The sequence below is a fragment of the Hemitrygon akajei genome, chromosome 5, assembly GCF_048418815.1.
Source record: "Hemitrygon akajei chromosome 5, sHemAka1.3, whole genome shotgun sequence".
Classification (NCBI taxonomy): domain Eukaryota; kingdom Metazoa; phylum Chordata; class Chondrichthyes; order Myliobatiformes; family Dasyatidae; genus Hemitrygon; species Hemitrygon akajei.
In genome coordinates, this window is record NC_133128.1 from 43,470,617 (window position 1) to 43,493,772 (window position 23,156).

The 23,156-nt window shown below is 39.1% G+C and overlaps 1 protein-coding gene across 1 annotated transcript in view; it reads left to right on the forward strand.

The window, feature by feature from the left end:
* Positions 1-23,156, forward strand: part of hgd (homogentisate 1,2-dioxygenase) — a 37,652-nt gene continuing 14,496 nt past the window's right edge. The window contains exons 1-6 of the mRNA XM_073045373.1: positions 1-157; positions 9,974-10,045; positions 10,802-10,890; positions 15,804-15,909; positions 18,168-18,227; positions 20,756-20,847. Coding sequence (XP_072901474.1) covers positions 143-157; positions 9,974-10,045; positions 10,802-10,890; positions 15,804-15,909; positions 18,168-18,227; positions 20,756-20,847 — 434 coding nt within the window. The 5' untranslated portion in view covers positions 1-142. The remainder of the gene's footprint in view (positions 158-9,973; positions 10,046-10,801; positions 10,891-15,803; positions 15,910-18,167; positions 18,228-20,755; positions 20,848-23,156) is intronic.

The window sequence follows — 23,156 nt, forward strand, 5'->3', positions numbered from 1 at the left end:
GGAGCATGCCTATTGCAATGTCAGTCATATAAAGTCAGCTCCCCTACAGCTGCAAAGTCTTTTCTTCTCTGAGTACTATCTCTGGTTGGTTTGAAATCTGGACCTTCTGTACATTATTTAAACACAACTAAGCAGAACAAAAATGGGCTCACTCAAGGTAAGAACTCTGAATTCATCAATGATAGATCTAAATATATTTTATTTATCATAAGAGCTACATTTCATTTTTATTTCATTTATTTTGATATAATCCACTGATATTATAATTAAAATGGTTTTCTTTAGTTTTTTAGGGTCAATTAGTTTAATTTAAAATATGCTATTCTATAGTTCTATTAGGGTACATATAATAATATAAATAATTATTGTTTTAAATTTTACCATTGAAATTCTATATTCTGTTTTTAAGTATTATTTTTTACCTCTGTCACAGAATTAGTATCACTTTCAGTAACTGAAATTAGGTAATTTTGAAACTATTTCTGGTGAAAAATCTGTAAAACACAATCTATAACTGAACTGCATAACTTTTAGACTTTGAAACCAAACACATATTTTGAAACTTCTGCATTGCTGACAGCCAATGAATGGGAGCCAGAAAGTATCTGCCTACTGACAGGAGGTCAAATGGCTGGTTGAACAATCTGATACCCCTCTCTTTAGGGAGTTTATTATCAACATATTACTTAAAAGATACTAGCATTGTAAAAAATTTTATGATATACAAGCATTTCTGTGATAATTTAGTTTTAATTTCCACATTAATATTTGTAAATAGAGGATAATAAAGTAAACATTTTTGGATAGTATGTTGGGAGCACAAACTTCCTACTTCATAAGTAACTCTACATCCTTTTAGAAAGGAACTCTGGCACAGAAGTTTTTTGAGTTTAAATCATTCAGAACCAGACTTGCAAGAAACATTAAGACTGCCAGTCTTTTAAATAAGACTTGTGTTGGTTGTGTGTGATGGGTCAGTGGGTAGGGGATAATAGACTTTAGATTAATTAGATCATAGTGTTGAAAGTAATAACAAGTTGGTGTGGTCGCAGTAATTCAGACTGGTGTGAAATTCCCCAGTGTGAATGGCACTGAGGGTTTATAGTGGTGTGTGGTAAGGGATCTTTGGAAGAAAGTAAGAAGTTCCAATATTTTCTTTGCCAAATGGTTAATAATTAGCAGTGAGTTACTGTAGCTGTAGAGTCCCAATTGAGATTTGGAATTTAAAAAACACTCAATGTTAGTATTTCTTAAATCACAATCCTATTGGAGTTTGATTGCTAGAATAGAAATGAAATGCTGAATCTGGAAGTTTCTGAAGAAGTACTGCACCCATGTGTCAGAAATGAATGTATTTTGAAACAGATAAAAGTTAAAGAATAGAAAAGGATCTATTGATAACTGGTAAGAGAAATAAATGGATCCTGTGCAAAGCAGAAAACTGCAGAATAATTTATAAAACTGCTGGACGTTCAATGGTTTAAAATCAGGGTTTCTCAAACAGGGTTCTGTGAGAGATAGTGATTTTAAAAAAACATAGTGCGATGTGTGATGTTAGCGCTCTCAGTGACCGAGCAGCCCCTTTAGAAATCTCGTTAGCGGTTTCTCAGCCCAGTGGCAGTGCACAGTAAGACTGTTTATGTGGTTGAGTCCATTCTCAGTTTTTGACGCGAGATCGGTGAGGCCATTAATGACTGTTGAGTGCTGTATTGCAATGGAGCGGAGGACAGTAGGCTGATGAGGAGCTCGAAGTGTATTTTCCAAGCGTTGAATTGGCTCATCCAACCTGGGCTGTGATATCAGTCCTTCCCTGGGTAAAATACACAGGGGTATTATATTAACTCTGTGTTTTACAAACATGCCTGACAGTCCAGAGTGATGATTTTTGAAGAGGAGGTGTGAGATGGATGAGGACCTAGGCCTGTGGACAATTCTGATTTAAAAAGCTAATGATAAAGACTTACAATCTTCTGAGTCACTTCACTGCACTAGTGCAACGACGGACACAAAAATACCTGTCTTAATAATGAAAGCTACTTATCAATGGGTTTTACATGTTCTGGTGGTCCGAGTTGTCTATTCCATTGTGCCTAGTCTGTGGTAAACAACTTAGAAATGCAGCAATGGCTTCAGCAAAGTGTGAAAAGACACTTAACTACATATCACAGCCATATGACATGTAAAAGTGCTGATTATTTTAAACAGTTATTGGAATCTCAAAACAAACAGAGTAAAGCTTTTATTAATAAAGTCACAGTCAGTAAAAGGATTCAGGAAGCGTTTATTAGTAGCAGAACATATTACCCAGAAAAGGAACAGTCACAAAACTGCTGAGAATCTAATAACGCCAGCATGTAAAGTTATAATGGGTAAAATGCTAGGACAAGATACAGTGTGAGAAATTGAAATGGTTTCACTTTCAAAACAGTACAAGTTGGCGTATTGTTGACATGTCATATGATGCTAAAGAGATTTTGTGGGGTAAACTGAAAAATAACAGCTTCTATATCCAGGTTGATGAGTCAACATATTTTACCAATAAATGTCATGTTGTAGCATTTATAAGATTTGTAAGTGATGGTGAAATTTAAGAAAACTTTTTTCCTGTTACAAAGAGCTGCCTGAAACAAGCAAAGGCCAAGATATATTTAATGTTTGGTCTTCATATCTGGAAACAAAAAGTCTGTCTTGGGGGGCAGATTTTGCTGAGTGCTCTGAAGATGAAGAATGGCTGTAGAAACTAGCCTACTTAGCAGACATTTTTCCATCAGATGAACTAGTTGAACAAGTCTCTGCAAGGCCCTGCAGAAAATGTTTTAAGTTCAAGTGACAAGATTCTTGGATTTAAAAGAAAACAATCTTTGGAAAAATCATGTTGCAGAAGGAAATCTTGAAATGTTTCCACTGCTGCTTGGGCTTGAGAGTGAGGAAGGATATCAGAAAGTCTTGAGTCTTATTGTAAACCACCTGGAAGAACTGCAGAACAAAATTGAACAGTATTTTCCCTCCCTTTGAACACAAATGTACGACTGGGTGAGGGACCGTTTCTCTGAATCTTCTGCTCACCTTGAGAACTTCTCTTTTAGAGAAGCAGAAGAACTTTATAAGTTGCAGGTCTGATTGTGCATTCAAGATGAGATTTACTGTCCTGCCACTGGCCAAATTCTGGATTTCTATGAAAGAAGAGTAAACTGCTGTTCATAGGAAAACAATGAACATTTTGCTGCAGTTTTCAACTTCTTACATGTATGAGCAAGCTTTTTTTCTTGTTTAACAAGCATCAACAGCAAGAATAGAAATGGTCTCAATTCAGTTTTAAGGTGAAATCCTTGTGTGCTTATCTTAAGTTTGACCCAGAACTGAGTATTTGTGTAGCAAAAAAACAAGCACAAGTTTCACATGCTAGGCCTACATTTGAGCCTAATCATGTCACTTAGTAAGAAAATGTTTTTTTTCCCGAAGTCTTCTATAAAATTGTATTTTGGGCTACATTTCTATTTCTATTGCTTTGTCTTAAGGTTTTTTTTAGTAACCTTACTATTCAACATTGTCAATAAATTTTCATGTTGTAAATAGCATTAATTAAATTAAATCTACTGAACCTACCTTAAGAAAAATTAATTCCCATTTGGCTTAAGCCAGTTATTTAACAGAAATTTATTATGTTTGCCTTATGAGCTTTAAAATTTATGAAAGGGAAATAGATTAATTTCAAGAAAGGTAAGCTAAGCTTAACTCCCTGTGTTTTTTTTTCCCCAAGAAAAGTTGACTAAAAATTCATTCTCTACTCAAAACAGCATTGACAGTTATTTTTGGATTATTATATCTACAATTTGCAGATCATGCTAACATATTGTGAGCTGTGGATATATATTTTTATGCAGGGATTTTCTGAGACTTGATAATTACTTCAAGGGTTCCTCCAGAGCTAGAAGGTTGAGAAAGGCTGGCTTAAATGTTTCAAAAGGGATGGGGAGGGAGGTAAAAAGGGTGGGGCATTGTTAATCATGGATAGTATTACAGCTGGAGAAAAGAAGGATGTTATGTAGGGATCATTTACTGAGTCAGTATGGGTAGAAGTCAGAACAGGAAAGGAACAATTACTCTATTGGGTGTATTTTACAGGCCCCTCAGTAGCAACAGGAACATTGAGGATTAGATCAGAGGGGCAGGTTTTGGGAAGTTGCAAAATAACAGGGTTTCTGTCATGGATGACTTCAACATCCCTAATATTGAGTGGCACATTCTTAGTGAAAGGGGTTTAAATGTGGCAGAATTTGTTGGGTGTATCTAGGGAGGATTCTTGACACAATATGTGGATGGGCCAACTAGAGGAGAAACCATTCTGGATCTAGTACTAGGCAATGAGCCTGTTTGGGTGACAGACCTCTGAGTGGGTGAGCATTTCAGAGACAGCGACCACAACTCTGACTTTTAGCATAGCTTTCGACAGGGATAGGAGCAGACAACTATGGAAAAGTATTTAATTGGGAGAGGGTTAATTATGATGGTATTAGGCAGGAACTTGGGAGCTTAAATTGGGAACAGATGTTCTCAAAGAAATGTACAACAGAAATGTAGAGGTTTTTTGGGGAGCATTACATGGGGCTTTGTATAGGTGTGCCCCATTGAGGCAGGGAAGGGATAATAGGGTGAAAGAATAATGGTTGACAAGAAATGTAGAACATTTAGTGAAAAGGAAGAATGAAGCACACTTCAGGTTTAGGAAGCAAAGATCAAACAGAGCTCCAGACAGTTATAAGGTAGCACAGTAAGGAGCTTGAGAGAGACTAGAATGGGAGCTGAGAAGGCCTTGGCGAGTAAGATTAGTGAAAACCCCAAGACATTCTATACACATGTGAAAGACAGGAGGTTGCAAGAGTGAGGGTAGGACTGATGAGGGATAAAAGAGGAAAAATGTGCCTGGAGTTGGAAAAGGTTGGGGAGATCCTTAATAATACGTTACTTCACTATGCACCAGTCAGAGAGCCTTGACGAATGTGGTCATAGAGAAATTAAGCAAAGAAGTAGGCCCTCCGGCCCATCCAGCCCATGCCAAAAACATTTGAGCTGCCTAGTCCCATCAACCTGCACCCAGATCATAGCCATCCATACCCCTGCTATTCAGGTACTTACCCAAACTTCTCTTAAATGTTGTAATCAAGCTCACAGGAACCACTTGTGCAGGTAGCTCATTCCACATTCTCATGACCTGTTGAGTGAAGAAATCTCCCTTCATGTTCCCCTTGAACTTTGCACCTTTCACCCTTAACCCAAGACCTCTGGTGGGAAAAGCCTGTTTGCATTTACCCTAGCTATGCCTCTCATAATTTTGTATACCTCTATTAAATATCCTCTCAGTCTTCTATGTTTGAAAGAATACAGTCCTAATCCATTCAATCCTTCTCTATAGCTTGGTCCTCCAGACCAAGCAACATCCGTGTAATTTTTTAATACTCTTTCAACCTTGTTTACATCTTTCCTGTAGGTGGATGACCAAAACTGCACACAATTCTCCAAATTAGGCCTCACCAAGATCTTATCCAACTTCAACACAATATTCTATCTCCATTACCTCAATACGTTGATTTATGAAAGCCAATGTGCCAAAAGCTTTCTTTACGATCTTATTTACCTCTGACACCACTTTCAAAGAATTATCGATCTATATAACCATATAACAATTGCAGCATGGAAACAGGCCATCTCGGCCCTTCTAGTCCATGCCGAACGCTTAATCTCACCTAGTCCCACCGACCTGCACTCAGCCCGTAACCCTCCATTCCTTTCCTGTCCATCTACCTATCCAATTTTACTTTAAATGACAATATCGAACCTGCCTCTACCACTTTTACTGGAAGCTCGTTCCACACAGCTACCACTCTCTGAGTAAAGAAGTTCCTCCTCATGTTACCCCTAAACTTTTGCCCCTTAACTCTCAATTCATGTCCTCTTGTTTGAATCTCCCCTACTCTCAATGGAAAAAGCCTATCCACGTCAACTCTATCTATCCCCCTCATAATTTTAAATACCTCTATCAAGTCCCCCCTCAACCTTCTACGCTCCTAAGAATAAAGACCTAACTTGTTCAACCTTTCCCTATAACTTAGGCGCTGAAACCCAGGTAACATTCTAGTAAATCGTCTCTGTACTCTCTCTATTTTGTTGACATCTTTCCTATAATTCGGTGCCCAGAACTGTACACAATACTTCAAATTTGGCCTTACCAATGCCATGTACAATTTTAACAGTACATCCCAACTCCTATACTCAATGCTCTGATTTATAAAGGCCAGCATACCAAAAGCTTTCTTCACCACCCTATCCACATGAGATTCCACCTTCAGGGAACTATGCACCATTATTCCTAGATCAGTCTGTTCTACTGCATTCCTCAATGCCCTACCATTTACCAGGTATGTCCTATTTTGATTATTCCTACCTAAATGTAGCACCTCACACTTATCAGCATTAAACTCCATCTGCCATCTTTCAGCCCACTCTTCTAATTGGCCTAAATCTCTCTGCAAGCTTTGAGAACCTACTTCATTATCCACAACGCCACCTACCTTAGTATCATCTGCATATTTACTAATCCAATTTACCACCCCATCATCCAGCTCATTAATATATATGACAAACAACATTGGACCCAGTACAGATCCCTGAGGCACACCACTAGTCACTGGCCTCCAACCTGACAAACAGTTATCCACCACTACTCTCTGGCATCTCCCATCCAGCCGCTGTTGAATCCATTTTACTACTTCAATATTAATACCTAATGATTGAACCTTTCTAACTAATCTTCCATGTGGAACCTTGTCAATGGCCTTACTGAAGTCCATATAGACAACATCCCTGCTTTACCCTCATCAACTTTCCTAGTAACCTCTTCAAAAAATTCAATAAGATTTGTCAAACATGACCTTCCATGCTCAAATCCATGTTGACTGTTCCTAATCAGACCCTGTCTATCCAAATAATTATATATACCATCTCTAAAAATACTTTCCATTAATTTACCCACCACTGACGTCAAACTTACAGACCTATAATTGCTAGGTTTACTCTTAGAACCCTTTTTAAACAATGGAACAACATGAGCAATACACCAATCCTCCAGCACCATCCCTGTTACTAATGACATTTGAAATATTTCTGTCAGAGCCCTTACTATTTCTACGCTAACTTCCCTGAAGGTCCTAGGGAATATCCTGTCAAGATCCAGAGACTTATCCAGTTTTATATTCCTTAAAAGCGCCTGTACATCCTCTTCTTTAATCATCATAGTTTCCATAACTTCCCTACTTGTTTCCCTTACCTTACACAATTCAATATCCTTCTCCTTATTGAATACCGAAGAAAAGAAATTGTTCAAAATCTCCCCCATCTCTTTTGGCTCCACACATAACTGTCCACTCTGATTCTCTAAGGGACCAATTTTATCCCTCACTATCCTTTTGCTATTAATATAACTGTAGAAACCCTTTGGATTTATTTTCACCTTACTTACCAAAGTAACGTCGTATCTTCTTTTAGCTTTTCCAATTTCTTTCTTAAGATTCTTTTACATTCTTTATATTCCTCGAGCACCTCATTTACTCTATGCCATATATTTATTGTAGATATCTCTCTTTTTCCAAACCAGGTTTCCAAGTTTTCAGGGATTTGTATTCCCTGATCCATTTGTTCTACCACTCTCCTCATTGCCCTGCTGTTCTCTGTGTAAGAGCTACCCTGGTATGTCCTACAAAAGTGCAAAACTTCACACTTGTCTGCACTAAGTTCCATTTGCCACTTTTCAGCTCATTTTTCCAGCTGACTGCAGATCCCTCTGCAAACCATGATAGCCATCCTTACTGCCCACTACATCCCCAATCTTGGTGTCTTCCACAAGCTTGCTGTTCTAGATAACCACGTTATCATCTAGATCACTGATACCATCAAAACTGGTCTTTCTCCAACTTAGAATCTCAGCCCATGGACCAAACCCATCTCTTCGCATATTTACTTTGCATCTAGTGACCACAATGCCATTAGTTTCAAAGTGTTCCCCTAATTTTGATGCCAGTAAGGTATGCAAAGCTGTTCAAGAAGGTTAAGTCGCTTGGCATTCAGGATGAGGTAGTAAATTTGATTAGACATTAGCGTTGTGGGAGAAGCCAGAGAGTGGTAGTACAGGGTTGCCTCTCTGACTGGAGACCTGTGACTGGTCGTGTGCCACAGGGATCAGTGCTGGGTCATTTGTTGTTTGGCATCTATATCAGTGAACTGGATGATAACGTGGTTATCTAGAACAGCAAGCTTGTGGAAGACACCAGGATTGGGGATGTATGCGGTTCAGGACACTGGTCACAACCATACTCAACCTTTTGACTGCTGACTTTGTCTGAGGTCTTCCTAATATCTTTCTCCAGAGCCTCTCCACTAACTGTTTTCTCCTATTTATGTCGGATCTCACCGCTATACAGGAGGCTACACCGGACACAGTAAATGAGGCTCCACAGACTCACAGGTGAGGTGTTGCCTCACCTGTAAGGACTGTTTAGGGCCCTGAATGGTAGTGAGGGAAGAGGCGTAGGGGCAGGTGTAGCACTTGTTCCCCTTGCAAGGTTAAGTGGCAGGATGGAGATCAGTGTATATGTAACTCAAAATAACTTGAACTCAAAAATAATGGTTAAGGGGAGGGGGGAAGGGACACATACTTTTTTTTTCTACACTTGTAATCATTTATAAATGCAATTAAATAAAATTTAAAAAAAATGTCAACACAGTTCCCATCCCACACATATTATGTTGTTGAGTATCTCACAATGGGAGAAGGAGCTGAGAAATTAGAGAATGTATTGGACAAAATCTGTAAATTTTGCAATGTAAAGCAGCTAAAATTTAATGCAATTAAAAATAGCTTATACATAGTAAGTTAAACAACTGTCCTCCACAAATGAGATAAAACACTGAGGATTAAACTGATGGAAAGCTCTCTTATCATATTCAGCCCTAGACTTGACTGATAACTCATGCAGAGTGATAATGAACAAACCTAATATGGAATGGAACAAGCAAAATAATGGCGTATAGTTGAAGAATAAGAGTAATGACTTCAGAATGCAGTCACTCATCAGACTGAATGCTCAAGAAGATATGATCATGTATTCTTATAAATTTAGAACTTTCAAAGTTAAAAGTAACCATATATAACCCTGAGATTTGTTTTCTTGGGGGCATACTCAGTAAATCCAAGAACCATACAGAATCAATGAACTTCTGCACACAACAGGGCGTAGAACCAATTTGCAAAAGGCAATAAACTGTGCAAATACAAAAGGAAATATAATAAATAAACAGTAAGTATCAAGAACATGAGATGAAGAGTCCTTGAAAGTGATGCCGTGGGTTGTAGGAACAGTTCAGTGTCAGGCAAGTGAAGTTAACCCCATTGGCTCGAGAGCCTGGTGGTTGAGAGGTAATAACGGTTCCTGAACTTGGTGGTGTGGTTCCTGAGGCTCTTGTACCACCTTCCTGATGGCAGCAGTGAGAAGAGAGCATGATCTAGGTGGTGGAGGTCCCTGATGATGGGTGCTGCTTTCCTGCAATAGCACTCTGTGTAGTTCCTTACAGGTATGGAAAGGAAATTCATTGATACCACAGATGTAAAGGAAAGGAGACCTAAAGTCCTTTTTTATCTGTGGTTATTTTGCCCTGAGAAGCTAAGGAGGAGGGAGTGAGAAGATTTGAATATCTAGGCACTAGGTGATTTGCAGATATGATTATTACCAGAACTATCTCAAAAGTTATGCTAGGATGTCAATACTAGAAGGATCAAACTTTTTGATACATATATTGGAAATGTATTACTGAGATTGACCAATGGAATTGAACAGCTTCTTTGATAATTAAGAAAATACAAAAAAATCAATCTTCAGTTTTAAAATTTACTACTGTCCCAACATTTTCTGTCATTTTCTAGTATATGTCAGGATTTGGCAATGAATTTTCTTCAGAAGATCCAAGCTGTCCTGGTTCCTTACCAGAGGGTCAGGTACTGTACAATCCTCTATTATTTGAGTGTGTTAAACTCAGCTAATATGCATTTTTCACTGAATTCCAACACCTGAATCTGCTCTGCCAGTTTACAGTTCAAAACCCAATTTTAGGACAGAACTGGATCTTGTTAAAATGAAATGTTCCATGGTACATGTTCCAGGACCCTGGTGAGGCACCATTCCTAATATCATGCATCAGTGAGAGAAGTTATCTCCACATAGTACCTCATAATAACATAAACAGTGTAGGCTATTCAGCCCCTTGTGCCTGCTCTCCCATTCAAGAAGATCATTGCTGATCCTTTAGCTCAATGCCACTTTCCTGCACCAATTCCATATCCAATGATTTGCTTTATATTTAAAAATCTATTAATGGCAGTTTTGAATATCCTTGGTGAGTATATAACCAGCTAATTAAAATTGTCCCTTGGGACTTTTTAATCTAACTGGGAAAGCAGACGGACATTGATTTAATGTCCTATTCAAAAATTAAAACAACACCAGACTGTTTACATCAAGTTCTAACTCTTCATCAACCAACTGAAGTAAATATTATTAATTATCAATGATGTGAAAAAAATCAGATTATGCTGTAGGACAGTTTGTCAGTTACAAATTGCTGCTGGCTGTTTGCCAGTGAGTTGCTACATGAAACAGTTCTTTGTGAATGTTCAGAAACAATATGATGATTTTTGAGTGGTGGTAGTGGTAATCTGTCAAACTAATGTAATATCTGTTGCCTTGTGTTTCAGAATAATCCACAGGTTTGTCCGTATGGGCTGTATGCAGAACAACTGTCTGGTTCAGCCTTCACTTGCCCGAGAAACAACAACAAGAGGAGGTAATTACAAACTCTGGGATTTGTTGCAGCACACAGGGACAGTTAGAGAACTCATCCTAACCCTGAAAATTCTTTCATCCTAAACAGAGCCATGCTATTGCAATTGAGTCTCCCTCTGCTAACTCTGGCAGTGTATTCTGGGCTCTAACACTCGCTGTGTTTAAAACAAAACATTTCCCCTTGTCATTTTTTTCTGCCAATCAACTTCAATATCTTTCCCTAATGTTATTTGTTTAGTGAAATTATGAAAATCATATTCTTTATGTAAGATGAAATGTGAATAATTTCTACATTTCATTGTCATTAGGTAGACCCAAACTCTTTTTGTGTAGACTTCAACTTTCTTAACATTTAAAAAGTTGTAACACTATTGATATTAAAATGCCAGCAGAATATATAATGAACATTTGAAAGCAAATGCTATATTCTGACATGACGATTTTAAGAAGTATTTCTGCATTAAGAATTTACAAAATGTCAGTACCATTCATTGACTGAAACAGAACACTTCAGCTTCATTTTTGCTGATGGTATGAGTATTGGCAAGAAGTTCAAGATGCTAAAAGTAAAAATGCTGGAAATACTGTGGAAGTCAGGCAGCATCTGTGCAAAGAGAAATAGTTGACACTTTAGGTTGAAACCCTTTCCTCAGGACTGGGTAAGAGAAAGAACTTTTAAACTACATGGAGGGTGTGGGGAAGACCCACAGGACAAAATAAATATCAATATCAGGACACAGACACGAGGAAATCTACAGATGCTGGAAATTCAAGCAACACGCACAAAATGCTGGTGGAACACAGCAGGCCAGGCAGCATCTATAGGGAGAAGCACTGTCAACGTTTCGGGCTGAGACCCTTCGTCACGACTAACTGAAAGAAAAGATAGTAAAAGATATGAAAGTGGGAGGGGGAAATCTGAAATGATAGGAGAAGACAGGAGGGCAAGGGATAAAACTAAGAACTGGAAAGTTGTTTGGCAAAAGGGATACAGAGCTGGAGAAGGGAAAGGATCATGGGACGGGAGGCCTAGGGAGAAAGAAGGGGGGAGGGTCCCATCAGAGGGAGATGGAGAACAGGCGAGGAGTGATTGTGAGAGGGGCAGAGAAAGGAAAAGAGAGAGAGAGAGAAAAAAGGGGGGAATAATAAATAAGGGATGGGGTAAGAAGGGGAGGAGGGCATTAATGGAAGTTAGAGAAATCAGTGTTCATGCCATCAGGTTGGAGGCTACCCAGATGGAATATCAGGTGTTGTTCCTCCAACCTGAGTGTGGCTTCATCTTGACAGTAGGGGAGGCCATGGATAGACATATCAGAATGGGAATGGGACGTGGAATTAAAATGCATGGCCACTGGGAGATCCTGCTTTCTCTGGTGGACAGAGTGTAGGTGTTCAGCGAAACGGTTTTCCAGTCTGTATCGGGTCTCACCAATATATAGAAGGCTGCACCAGGAGCACCGGACACAGTATATCACACCAGCCGACTCACAGGTGAAGTATCGCCTCAACTGGAAAGACTGTCTGGGGCCCCGAATGGTGGTGAGGGAGAAAGTGTAAGGGCAGGTGTAGCACTTGTTCTGCTTACAAGGATAGGTGCCAGGAGGGAGATCAGTGGGAAGGGATGGGGGGATGAATGGATAAGGGAGTCACGTAGGGAGTGATCCCTGTGGAAAGCAGAAGGGGGGGGGGGGGAGGGAAAGATGCACTTGGTAGTGAGATCCCATTGGAGGTGGCGGAAGTTACGGAGAATTATATGTTGGACCCGGAGGCTGTTGGGGTGGTAGGTGAGGACAAGAGGAACTCTATCCCGAGTGGGGTGGTAGGAGGATGGGGTGAGGGCAGATGTGTGTGAAATGGGAGAGATGTGTTTGAGAGCAGAGTTGATGGTGTAAGAAGGGAAGTCCCTTTGTTTAAAAAAAGAAGACATCTCCTTCGTCCTGGTATGAAAAGCCTCATCCTGAGAGCAGATGCGGTAGAGACGGAGGAATTGTGAGAAGGGGATGGCATTTTTGCAAGAGACAGGGTGGGAAGAGGAATAGTCCAGGTAGCTGTGAGAGTCTGTATGAGAGAGACAGAAAGATCAAGAAAGGGGAGGGTGGTGTTGGAAATGGACCAGGTAAATTTGAGGTCAGGGTGAAAGTTGGAGGCAAAGTCAATGAAGTCAATGAGCTCAGCATGCATGCAGGAGGCAGCGCCAATGCAGTCATCGATGTAGTGGAGGAAAAGTGGGGGATGGATACCCGTATAGGCTTGGAACATGGACTGTTCCACAAAGCCAACAAAAAGGCAGGCATAGCTGGGATCCATACTGGTCTCCATGGCTACACCTTTGGTTTGGAGGAAGTGGGAGGTGCTAAAGGAGAAAGTATTAAGAGTAAGGACTAATTCTGCTAGATGGAGGAGAGTGGTGGTAGAGGAGAACTGGTTAGGTCTGGAATCCAAAAAGAAGCGGAGTGAGGCCATTGTTTCATTGGGTAAAATGTTGATGTTATCTGGTTAATGCAGCGAGGTTGGAGAACACAAGAACTGTGAACCAAGAGAGGTGTGAAAGGAAATGCAAACAAAATAACACAAAAGCTGTAAAATGCAGAGTTCTTGATCTAATCCTGCTGGTGAAGATGAGCCAATATTATAAATAGATAATCTAGGGCAGAATTGGCTGTTCTGGTACAAAACAGAAAGCTAGCACCTGATTTCTATTGCAATATTAAAAAGGACTAGACTGAAAATGAGATGCTGTTCCTCAAGCTTGTGTTGGGCTGCATTATAAAAGCATTGGAGACTCCAGGCAGATAGTTCAGTGTGGGTATAGAATAGAGTTTAGGCAACTGAAAGTGTAGTTGATCTGCAAGGTGGTCAGTCCATCTGTGCAGGGTTTCTGTAATGTACACAAGTCCAAAGCGTAAGCACCAAGTACCCTTGAACACTACTTCACTTTTTAAATATATATTATTTCTGTTTTTGCACGATTTTTAATCTAATTAATATACATATACTGTAATTGATTTACTTATTTATTATGATTTTTTTCTATATTATGTATTGCATTGAACTGCTGCTGCTAAGTTAACAAATTTCACAACACATGCCGGTGATAATAAACCTGATTTTGAAATACAGTACAGTAAGTGCAAGTGAATCCCTGTTTCAGCTGGACTGATGTTTATAGTTTTTTATTTGAGATACAATATAGTAGTAGTCCATGAGCCCGTGCCACCCAATTACACCCATGTGACCAATTAACCTACCAACCCAGGGATTCCCAACCCTTTATTATGCCATGGACCCCTACCATTAACCGAGGCGTGTGGGAACCCCAGTACTAATCCATGCACGTGGAATGTGAGAGGAAACTGGAGCACCCAGAGGACACCCATGTGGTTACAGGGAGAATGTACAGACACCTTAACAGAGAGCTGTGGGAATTGAACCCAGGTTGCTGGCATTGTAATAGCATTACCCTGACCGCTACACTAGAGCACCACCCCCAAGTCTGGGGTCCTTTGACGCAGTGGTTATAGGATGTAGTGAAGAGCTGTAACAACAGTCATTGTATCTCCTGCCAATGCACAGGGGAAAAAAATCTATGGGAAAAGGAGTGATTGGTGGAGATGGAAAAGTTGCAAAGGGAACTATCTCTTCAGAACAGTGAAAGGAGAGGGGAGGGGAATGTCTAACTAGTGGAGGAATCTCATTGAAAGAGCAGAAATTCTGTTGAAAGTGAAGGCTGGTGAGACAGTGGTTGATAAATTCTTGATTGGTCAAAGCATGGGGGGATATGGGGAGAAGGCAGGAAATTGGGACCGAGAGGAATATTGGATCAGCCATGATGAAATGGCGGAGCAGACTCGATAGGTCAAATGTCTTAATTCTGCTCCTATATCTTATGGTCTTAAGGGGTTAAAGTGAAATTCTAAAACTTCTAAAAGATCATTATTATCCTCTGCATTGATGGCTGATGATCCCACCCAAAATAAAAAAGCTTACCTTTTAGGTGGAACCCGTTAAATCCTTTAAAGATGTTCACTACTCCATTTTGCAAAACATATAATTACTAGCTTAGACATAGTGAAGGATATGTTCTGAAAAGGTTGTTGGTTACACATGGTTACAAGATGATATCCAAATGCAAAAGCCACAGGAGCTTTAAACTTGGCTTGTCAACCTTATTGAATTTGTTAAGAAACCAACCTTTTATTCATTCAAAACTAGGTGTAAGAAGCAATAGTAACCACAGGCTTCCACTATCTTGCACTTTATTTTTATCAAGCAAGCACATAGCCTCAAATAGGCTATTCTTCTTTTACTCCTTTTGTATATGTGCTGTGGAAGGACCTACTTGTTATCAGCATGAAACGGAATATTGTTCTGTATAACATATCCAGCTTTCTCCTGTCAGATCAGCTTGCTGTTTAATAGAAAGGGAAGCTTTGAAATGTTGCTGCTCCATACGATTTTACTTTCTATGGCATGGTGTGTTATAGAACAAGCTTTTTCAATATGCTTCAATGTCTGGAGACGGTTTAAATTTGGGGAACACATAAAATGCTGGAGGAACTCAGCAGGTCAGGCAGCATCTATGGAAAAGAGTAAACAATCAACGTTTTGGCCTGAAACTCTTCATTAGGATCTGAATAGGCTGACTATTTATTCTTTTTTTATAGAGGCCAGTTGGCCTGCTGAGTTCCTCCGGCATTTTGTGTGAGTGTTGCTTTGGAATTCCTACATCTGCAGATCTTCTCCTGTTTGTTAAATTTGAGGAGGTGAGTCTCATTGTAAAATTGGCATTCCTTAAGATACCAGTCCAAGTGAGCCAGCCTGTGAACAAGGTTAACATCTTTACCTGCTTTTTTTCAATATGGGGTTCAAATGCCTATACTACTTCAATGTGAATTGATTTTTGTTTTCTTCTAGTTGGCTGTATCGTATTCTACCTTCAGTTGTTCATAGGCCCTTTGCTTCTGTATATCAGGGAAATCTCTCTTACAATTGGGATGAAGTCAATCCTGATCCCAACCAGGTAATAACATGCCATCTTCACAGTTTTAGTTACCCATGAATAAATATAATTTGGTTACATTTTTTAAAAAATCCACATCCTTGCAAGATAAGACATGATATTTTATGAAATAAGCTATTGTAAATTGTGGCAGATTTTGCTGGCAGTGCACATTCAGTTTTCCTTTAGATACAACAGATTTGACATTTTAAAAATGAACAAATTGCTTTAGATAAATCATCTAGTGTAGAAACTGTGCACTTCATTATATCAGTGTACCCTTTCCAAAAGACAAATTGGTTGTGAGAGAAGAGAGGGGAGACTAATTGGCTTCCATATGTTAGCGATCAATAGTTTCTGAAGTGTGAACAATTCTTTTAACTTGAAATATTGCAAACAAGATACCTTTAAAGTATATTTAGCTTAGTGAATATGTTATACTAACCCTTGTGACATCTTGGATTTTAACAAGTGATGCAATAATTACTTGACAGGAACATTCATAAAACTAATAATTTCAGAACAGGTTTAAAGGGATGCAGTGTATGTGATAATGTACGCGGTGTTCACTACTGAGTACACAAAATAAGACACTGATGTGTTTCCTTACTAATTGTTTTAGAAATTCAAACATTAAGAGAGAATCTATGAGTAATAAACTTACTTGAGACCATTTATCTTTTTCAAGGAGGTATTCTTTGAGAACCTTAACAAAACACAGTGAACTGAGAGTGTGCTCTTCGTCTCATATCACATGGATCCTTGGAAGCATTACCAAAAACAAAAGAATTAGAAATGTAATTTTCAAATCAAATGAATACTCCAATTCTGCATCTAACTGCAAATTTTAAGTTGCCTGTTTGGAAACAAAAGACGCGTTGGGCTTTTGTCTGTAGCTGCCCAGTAATGTAGTGGCTAGTGTAATCGCTGCACAGTATCAGAGTTCGATTCCTGGTGCCGTCTATAAATACAGAGGTTGTACATTTTTCCTGTGACCATTTGGTTTTCCTCTGGGTGGGTCAGTGAGTTGTGAGCATGTTACATTGGCACTGGAAGCATGGCAACGCTTGTAGGCTGCCCCAGCACAATCTTCGGGATTAACAAAAACCGATGCATTTCACAAAATGGTTCAATGTACATGTGACAAATAAAACTAATCTTTAATCATTTCTTTCCATGTTGAATTTTTGATTTGCTATGAAATGAAAATTCACTCCTTCAGATTATCACCTAGAGGTAATTTATCTTGGAATAGATGTATTCTTCAAATGAAGTGGGATTATAGAATAGGAGTGAGTCATATGCAGATTCCATTTTAATGTCAAATATTCTGTTTGTAGAAAGTGTTCTCGTAGTTGTTTAATTCCAAACATGTAATTCCGATCCATTGTTAAACCAAATGTATGAGTGAGAAAGGATCTAGTGTTTTCCCAGTGGATATGACAAATTAACTCTTGGGCTTCCAACTGGGTACAGGAATTGACTTTAACTGATGTTTTGATGACAAACTTTGCCATCTTCATCAGGGGTTATGGTATATATACCCCCATCATCCATCCCTCCTGATTAGCTGGTCCCCATCCAGTCAGGTTTCCTCTGTCCCACCTTGTTTACAATCAAATTCCAAGGGCCATAGGATTGACTTCAACAGCACAAAACTACTGTGCCATGCCAATGGCTTTTTGGACCACCTGTGAAGGAAGCCATTGAAATAAAATGAGAGGAAATTAATTTTAACAAAGACAAGGGTCTTGCTCTAAGAAAGAACTGGAATTCGATTGTAAGTAAAGTGGGACAGTGGAAACTTGATTGGATGAGGACTAACCAATCAGGAGGGACAGACGATGGGGTATATATACCATGGGCCCAGACATGCCCAGGCACCCCTGATGAAGATGGCAGAGTTTGTCATTGAAACATTGGTTAAAATCAATACCAGTACTTGGCTAGAAGCCCAAGAAGAATTTATTCATCGAATGTATGAGGCTCGATTAATCTCATTTCTGCACACTCTTACACAAAATCAGAACATGTTTGAAAAGATCCTGTGCCATGTAGCACCTGTGGAGAAAAGGTTTCTAGTTCATGATGTTTTATTGAAATTGGTCTGATGAAAGGTTATTAACCCGAAACATTAACTCTGTTCCAGGTGCTACATGACTTGACAATTTCCAGAATTTTCTGCGTTTTGCTTTTAATTTCAGTAGTGCTTTTGCAAGTTCATAAGTATAGCTTGTAACAAAACTTGCCTCATGCAAATGATTTCAATTTTCTTTCAGCTCAGATGGCTGCCCTTCAAACTACAAAAGAAATCGGAGAAGATGGTTGATTTTGTAACTGTAAGAGAGATATTATGTTACTTTAACTTCTCCGTCTGTGATCATATCTTACTCAAGAAATTCAGCATGGAGAAAAAAACAATTGATATGATAGCAGTTAAAAAAGCCCATTCCAATCATGTAAACTATGGACAGGGATAAACCTTGTAGCAAAATCAAAATAAGCCCAACTGTTCATCAGAATAGGATCTTGTATTTTAAATTAGGTTAGCATGCATACTCACCAAAAATGGTCCACATTTTCAGTCTATTGCAATGCCAAGTGACCATCAAACATTTCAGGAAGGGAAGCAATTATTGGTACTGATGTAAGGTCATAGATATAGAACTTTAACCTTGTTTCTCTCTCCATGGCTGATGTTTGACCTTCTTAGCATTTTCTTTTATCATAATTTAAGGTTTTTAATAAATTAGTTAGAAAGAATTCTGTAAGATATTGCACATTAGTTCCCTCCATGTATTTCATTTTAACAATGGATACTTGGATATTTAACAATGGATACGTTCTTCATTTATTCACTCATTTATCAATCCATTTATTTATTTATCTGACTATCACCTATTTTTGGGAAGAGAATAAACTAAATTGCAATAAGGAGCCATCAGTCACTGAACTTAATTGAACATCAGCAAAGCCTTCATGACTCTTTTTTTTTCTCCTGCAACCGTCTCACCGGGCTTGTATACAAGCTTGGCTCATTGATTCATGTGGCTGTCAGCAGAATCAGGCAGTGGTGAGAAGGCCACCTTTCATAAGCAATACACATCTAGGATCAGTATACAGTCGGCCCTCCTTAACCGCGAGGGATTGGTACCAGGACCCCTCACGGATACCAAAAAAGCGCAGATGCTCAAGTCCCTTATTCAATCTGTCTCAATGCGGTGGACCTTAGGACCCAGCGGAACCCCAGACCTTATTCAATCTGTCTCAGTGCGGTGGACATTAGGACCCAGCAGCGGAGCTCTGAATCCTCAGTGTTTCTGTTCACGAAAATAATCATGATCACGATTGAAAATAAAGTGGAAATAATAAAATGATCGGAAAAAGGTGAAAAAGGTCATTGTAAAAGCGTTAGGCTATGTTGGTCAATGATTGGAGCAATTTTAAAGAATAAAGTGAGAAAGGCTCTGCCCCAATGAAAGCTACAATTATTACTAAGCAACACAGTGGTTTAATTATTAGGTTTTGGGGTTTTGAGTTTTTGATCCTCCACATCAACCAGGCATGGATGGAGAGTGCACTCGAAAGCGGTCTGTCACTGGCTCACACACGGGAACTTCCGTTCCAGAGCCTGGTGCTGAAACATATGTTCTTAAGTGTTTTATATGCATAGAAGGGTAAAATATATACTATATACTAAGACAAATGTTTGACTAACTGACGCTAAATACCAGATGTACCTGTTCCGACTTACTTAGTAAGAGAACTTCCAATTTTTTTTCGATCCCGATCCACAATAACCCACGTACATCCTCCCGTATACTTTAAATCATCTCTAGATTACTTATAATACCTAATACAATGTAAATACTATGTAAAATAGTTGTTCTCCTGCATTGTTTAGGGAATAATGACAAGAAAAAAAAGTCTGTACGTGCTTGAACAACAAGTGCTGGAAGAGCACTTCCAGGTTTCTTCGATTCGCAGTTGGTTGAATTCACGGATGTGGAACTTGCGGATAAGGAGGGCCGACTGTAATTTGGGTTCAACCAAACATGAAAGTTAGGATGTTCCGATTAAGGAACATTTTAGTGAAATGCTGCCTATTAGACAGTGAGCGTTCACCAAGAAGTGACATATTGTACACTGGCATAAAATTACAAAGAAAGTATATTTACCAAATTTTCAACTTTAACAAACAGTTATAGAAAAATAAAAGGGCCTATTACATTTAAACCAATACAATATGCACATAAACATTGGAGCTCATTTCTGGGTGTAACTCTTTACTCACACACTGAACTCATGTGAAAGGCACCAGCCACAGTTTGAACTTCCCTCAAAGACTACCTTGACTGAACTGGCTAACTCATGAGTATGGACACTTCCTCCTTTGAACTATTTATCTGCACAAAGCACTTCTTACAGTAGGGTCTCCCCTTTGGGTGGGAGCCTCCCAGCATCTTCCCCTTGTGCTCTTCTCTGCAGCTACCACCAAAAGACCCCAAACCAGACTAATGTCCTTCAGAAATCTGATCTCACCTAGCTCTTTGGAATCTTCCCTCTGCCCACTGGGCAGAAAATTACAACACGTACCAAAACAACCCCAATTAACTGAGACAACATTCCTAACTTGGACAACAGGGCTGAAGCTAAAACATTCTTGCTAGCAAGACACACTGCTTTTACAGAAAACTTCTAAAATAAGAATACCTCCCAGTATAGCAGTAGAAATCTTAACACTAGTTACTTTCATTTGTGATTTGCTGGTCTTTCCACAGAGCCTGGGAACAAAATTCTTTTCCTCATGGGCTTCTTACATTTTTTTTGGTCAGCATATTATTTCAATGATACTCTGTTTGAACAGGGCTTACATACTATATGTGGAGCTGGAGATATCAGGTCTCGCTGTGGCTTGGCTATTCATATCTATATCTGCAACACATCAATGGAGAATAAGTAAGTAGCAACTATTTTATGAGCGTTTTGGGATGCAATGCTTACAGAATATGTATAAAGTTTTTCGACTAAAAGTGTTTATTTGCCTCTGGTTGCAAAAAGAGTTCACTAGATTCTCTTCTGATACGTAAGAGCTGGACAATTGATAGAATTGAACAGAACTAACCTATATTCTTTTAAATTGAAGAACAAGAGATTTCAATGTACAAATTCTGAAAGGGCTTGGAGGCTGGAGAGGGTGAACTTGAAATGGAGGATAAGCCCTACAGAATGGCAAAATAGGCTCAAAGGACCAGATTGCCTTTTCCTGCTCCTATTTTCTGTGTCTCAGTCAAGAATCTAGAACCAAAGGATAGGCATATCTTCATCAAAATCATTTGAATATTCTGTCCACAGAGGAATGTGGATGCTTAGGTATTGAATAAGTGATCAAGAATAATAAATATTTAGATACTGATGAAACAAGGAGTAAAAGGAGTATAGAATATTCTGGATACAGAAGGTTAGCTCCAACATAATTGCATCGAGGAGTAGGATGTCCACAGCACAACCCTCAATTCTGTGATTTCTTTATAGATGGCACCATGTTCATGTTTTTTCTTTTGCTCTTCCTATTTCCACTTTAACTTTATGAATTTCAAGAATGATTCCCAGGGAAATTAGTTCAAATTTATGATCACTGTATTTCAGATCTTTTCTGGGGCATTGAAATACATCACTCTTGTTAAGTAAAAATCCCATAAAATTTCAATTTTACCAGAATAGATTGCAGACGCAATAATTTCCAAGTGAAATCCATTGGACAAAATCCAAATTGATTTTTTTCTCTCAATGACAGTACTTACCTGGTGACTTCATTATTTGTTTCATAAATGTACTATAAATTGATGTAATGGGAACTTTGAATGAGGAGGACATCATGCGTTTGTTGCTTCTCACTTTTTAAAGGGATAGCTGGTACTGGTGACATGAATGAGCAGCTTCAGAACTCGATGTAAGTTGCACAAACACCTTCCAAAGTTTAGCTGCTGAGATACTCATTCAATGAATGTCTCTGTAGTTACTCAGCTGACATATAAACACTGTCACGGGCTCAGAAGGAGACTTTCGGTCAAAAGGTGAAGACTGCAAGCAGCCTCTTCCCAAGGATTTTTCTGAGCTACATCCTGCTTATAATCCTCAAATGATCAATGAAATTGCAGACACAGAGATTCTGCCGATGCTAGAAATCCAGAGCAAGATGCACAAAATGCTGGACGAACTTGGTAGGTTAGGCAGCATCCATGTAAATGAATAAACAGTCAACATTTTGGGCTGGGACCCTTCTTTAGTACTGGAAAGGAAGGGGCAGGAAGCCAGAATAAAAACATGGGGGGGGGGTGGGAGGGAAAGGGGGACTAGCTAGAAGGTGATTGGTGAAGCCGTATCTAATGAAATCACAGGTTTATATTTACCAGGACTGAGATACGTGACATTCTACAACAAGGCATATAACTATGCCCTTGTGCCTACTCTACTATCTCCTTTGGCTATCAACGTCTTCAAAGTGGTTGCTGCTGACCTGTTTCCAGTTTCTCACTGTACTGCTCACTGCTGCCTCAAGGTCACCAAGTGCTCTACTTGCAGAGAAATAATTTCTGCTACTTGTATTTCAGTGAAGACCAGGTATCATCTTGGATATGCCAGCCTTTTCATTCCTTAATAATCAAGAAAGGTTTCCATCCTTTCTATTTATATGCCATTATGGATCACAGAAAACAAAAATTGATGGTGGATCTCTTATTTCTGGAAAGCACATTTAACTCTTTATGCTCGTGCATAAAGACCCATTACATTCTGCTATACCAGCCCACCTGCATGCAACCAATAAATTAATAATTCCTTCACCCTATAACTTAATAGCTTGCTATAAGATCTCCTTTTCCCAATAATAAGCACCTAGTATTTCATGCAGAGGTTATAGTTGGTTAGACAATATTCTTGGATCAGCTTCCTCTGGTAGGCATAAGCATTGTTAGATACTTGAACCCTTGGGGGACTCTCTTATTTCTCTGAGTAGTCAGTTAACATACCATACCAATAGGCATCATGGTGTGAAACGCTATTACAACACCAGCAACCTGGGTTCAATTCTGCCGATGTCTGTAAGGAGATTGTACGTTCTCCCTGTGACCATGTGGGTTTCCTCCTTGTGCTCTGGTTTCCTCCCACATTTCAAAGATGTAGGTTAATTGGTCACAGAGGTGTATTTGGCAGCTGGGCTCATGAGGTCAGAAGGGCCTGTTACCATGCTGAGTGCTAAATTAAAA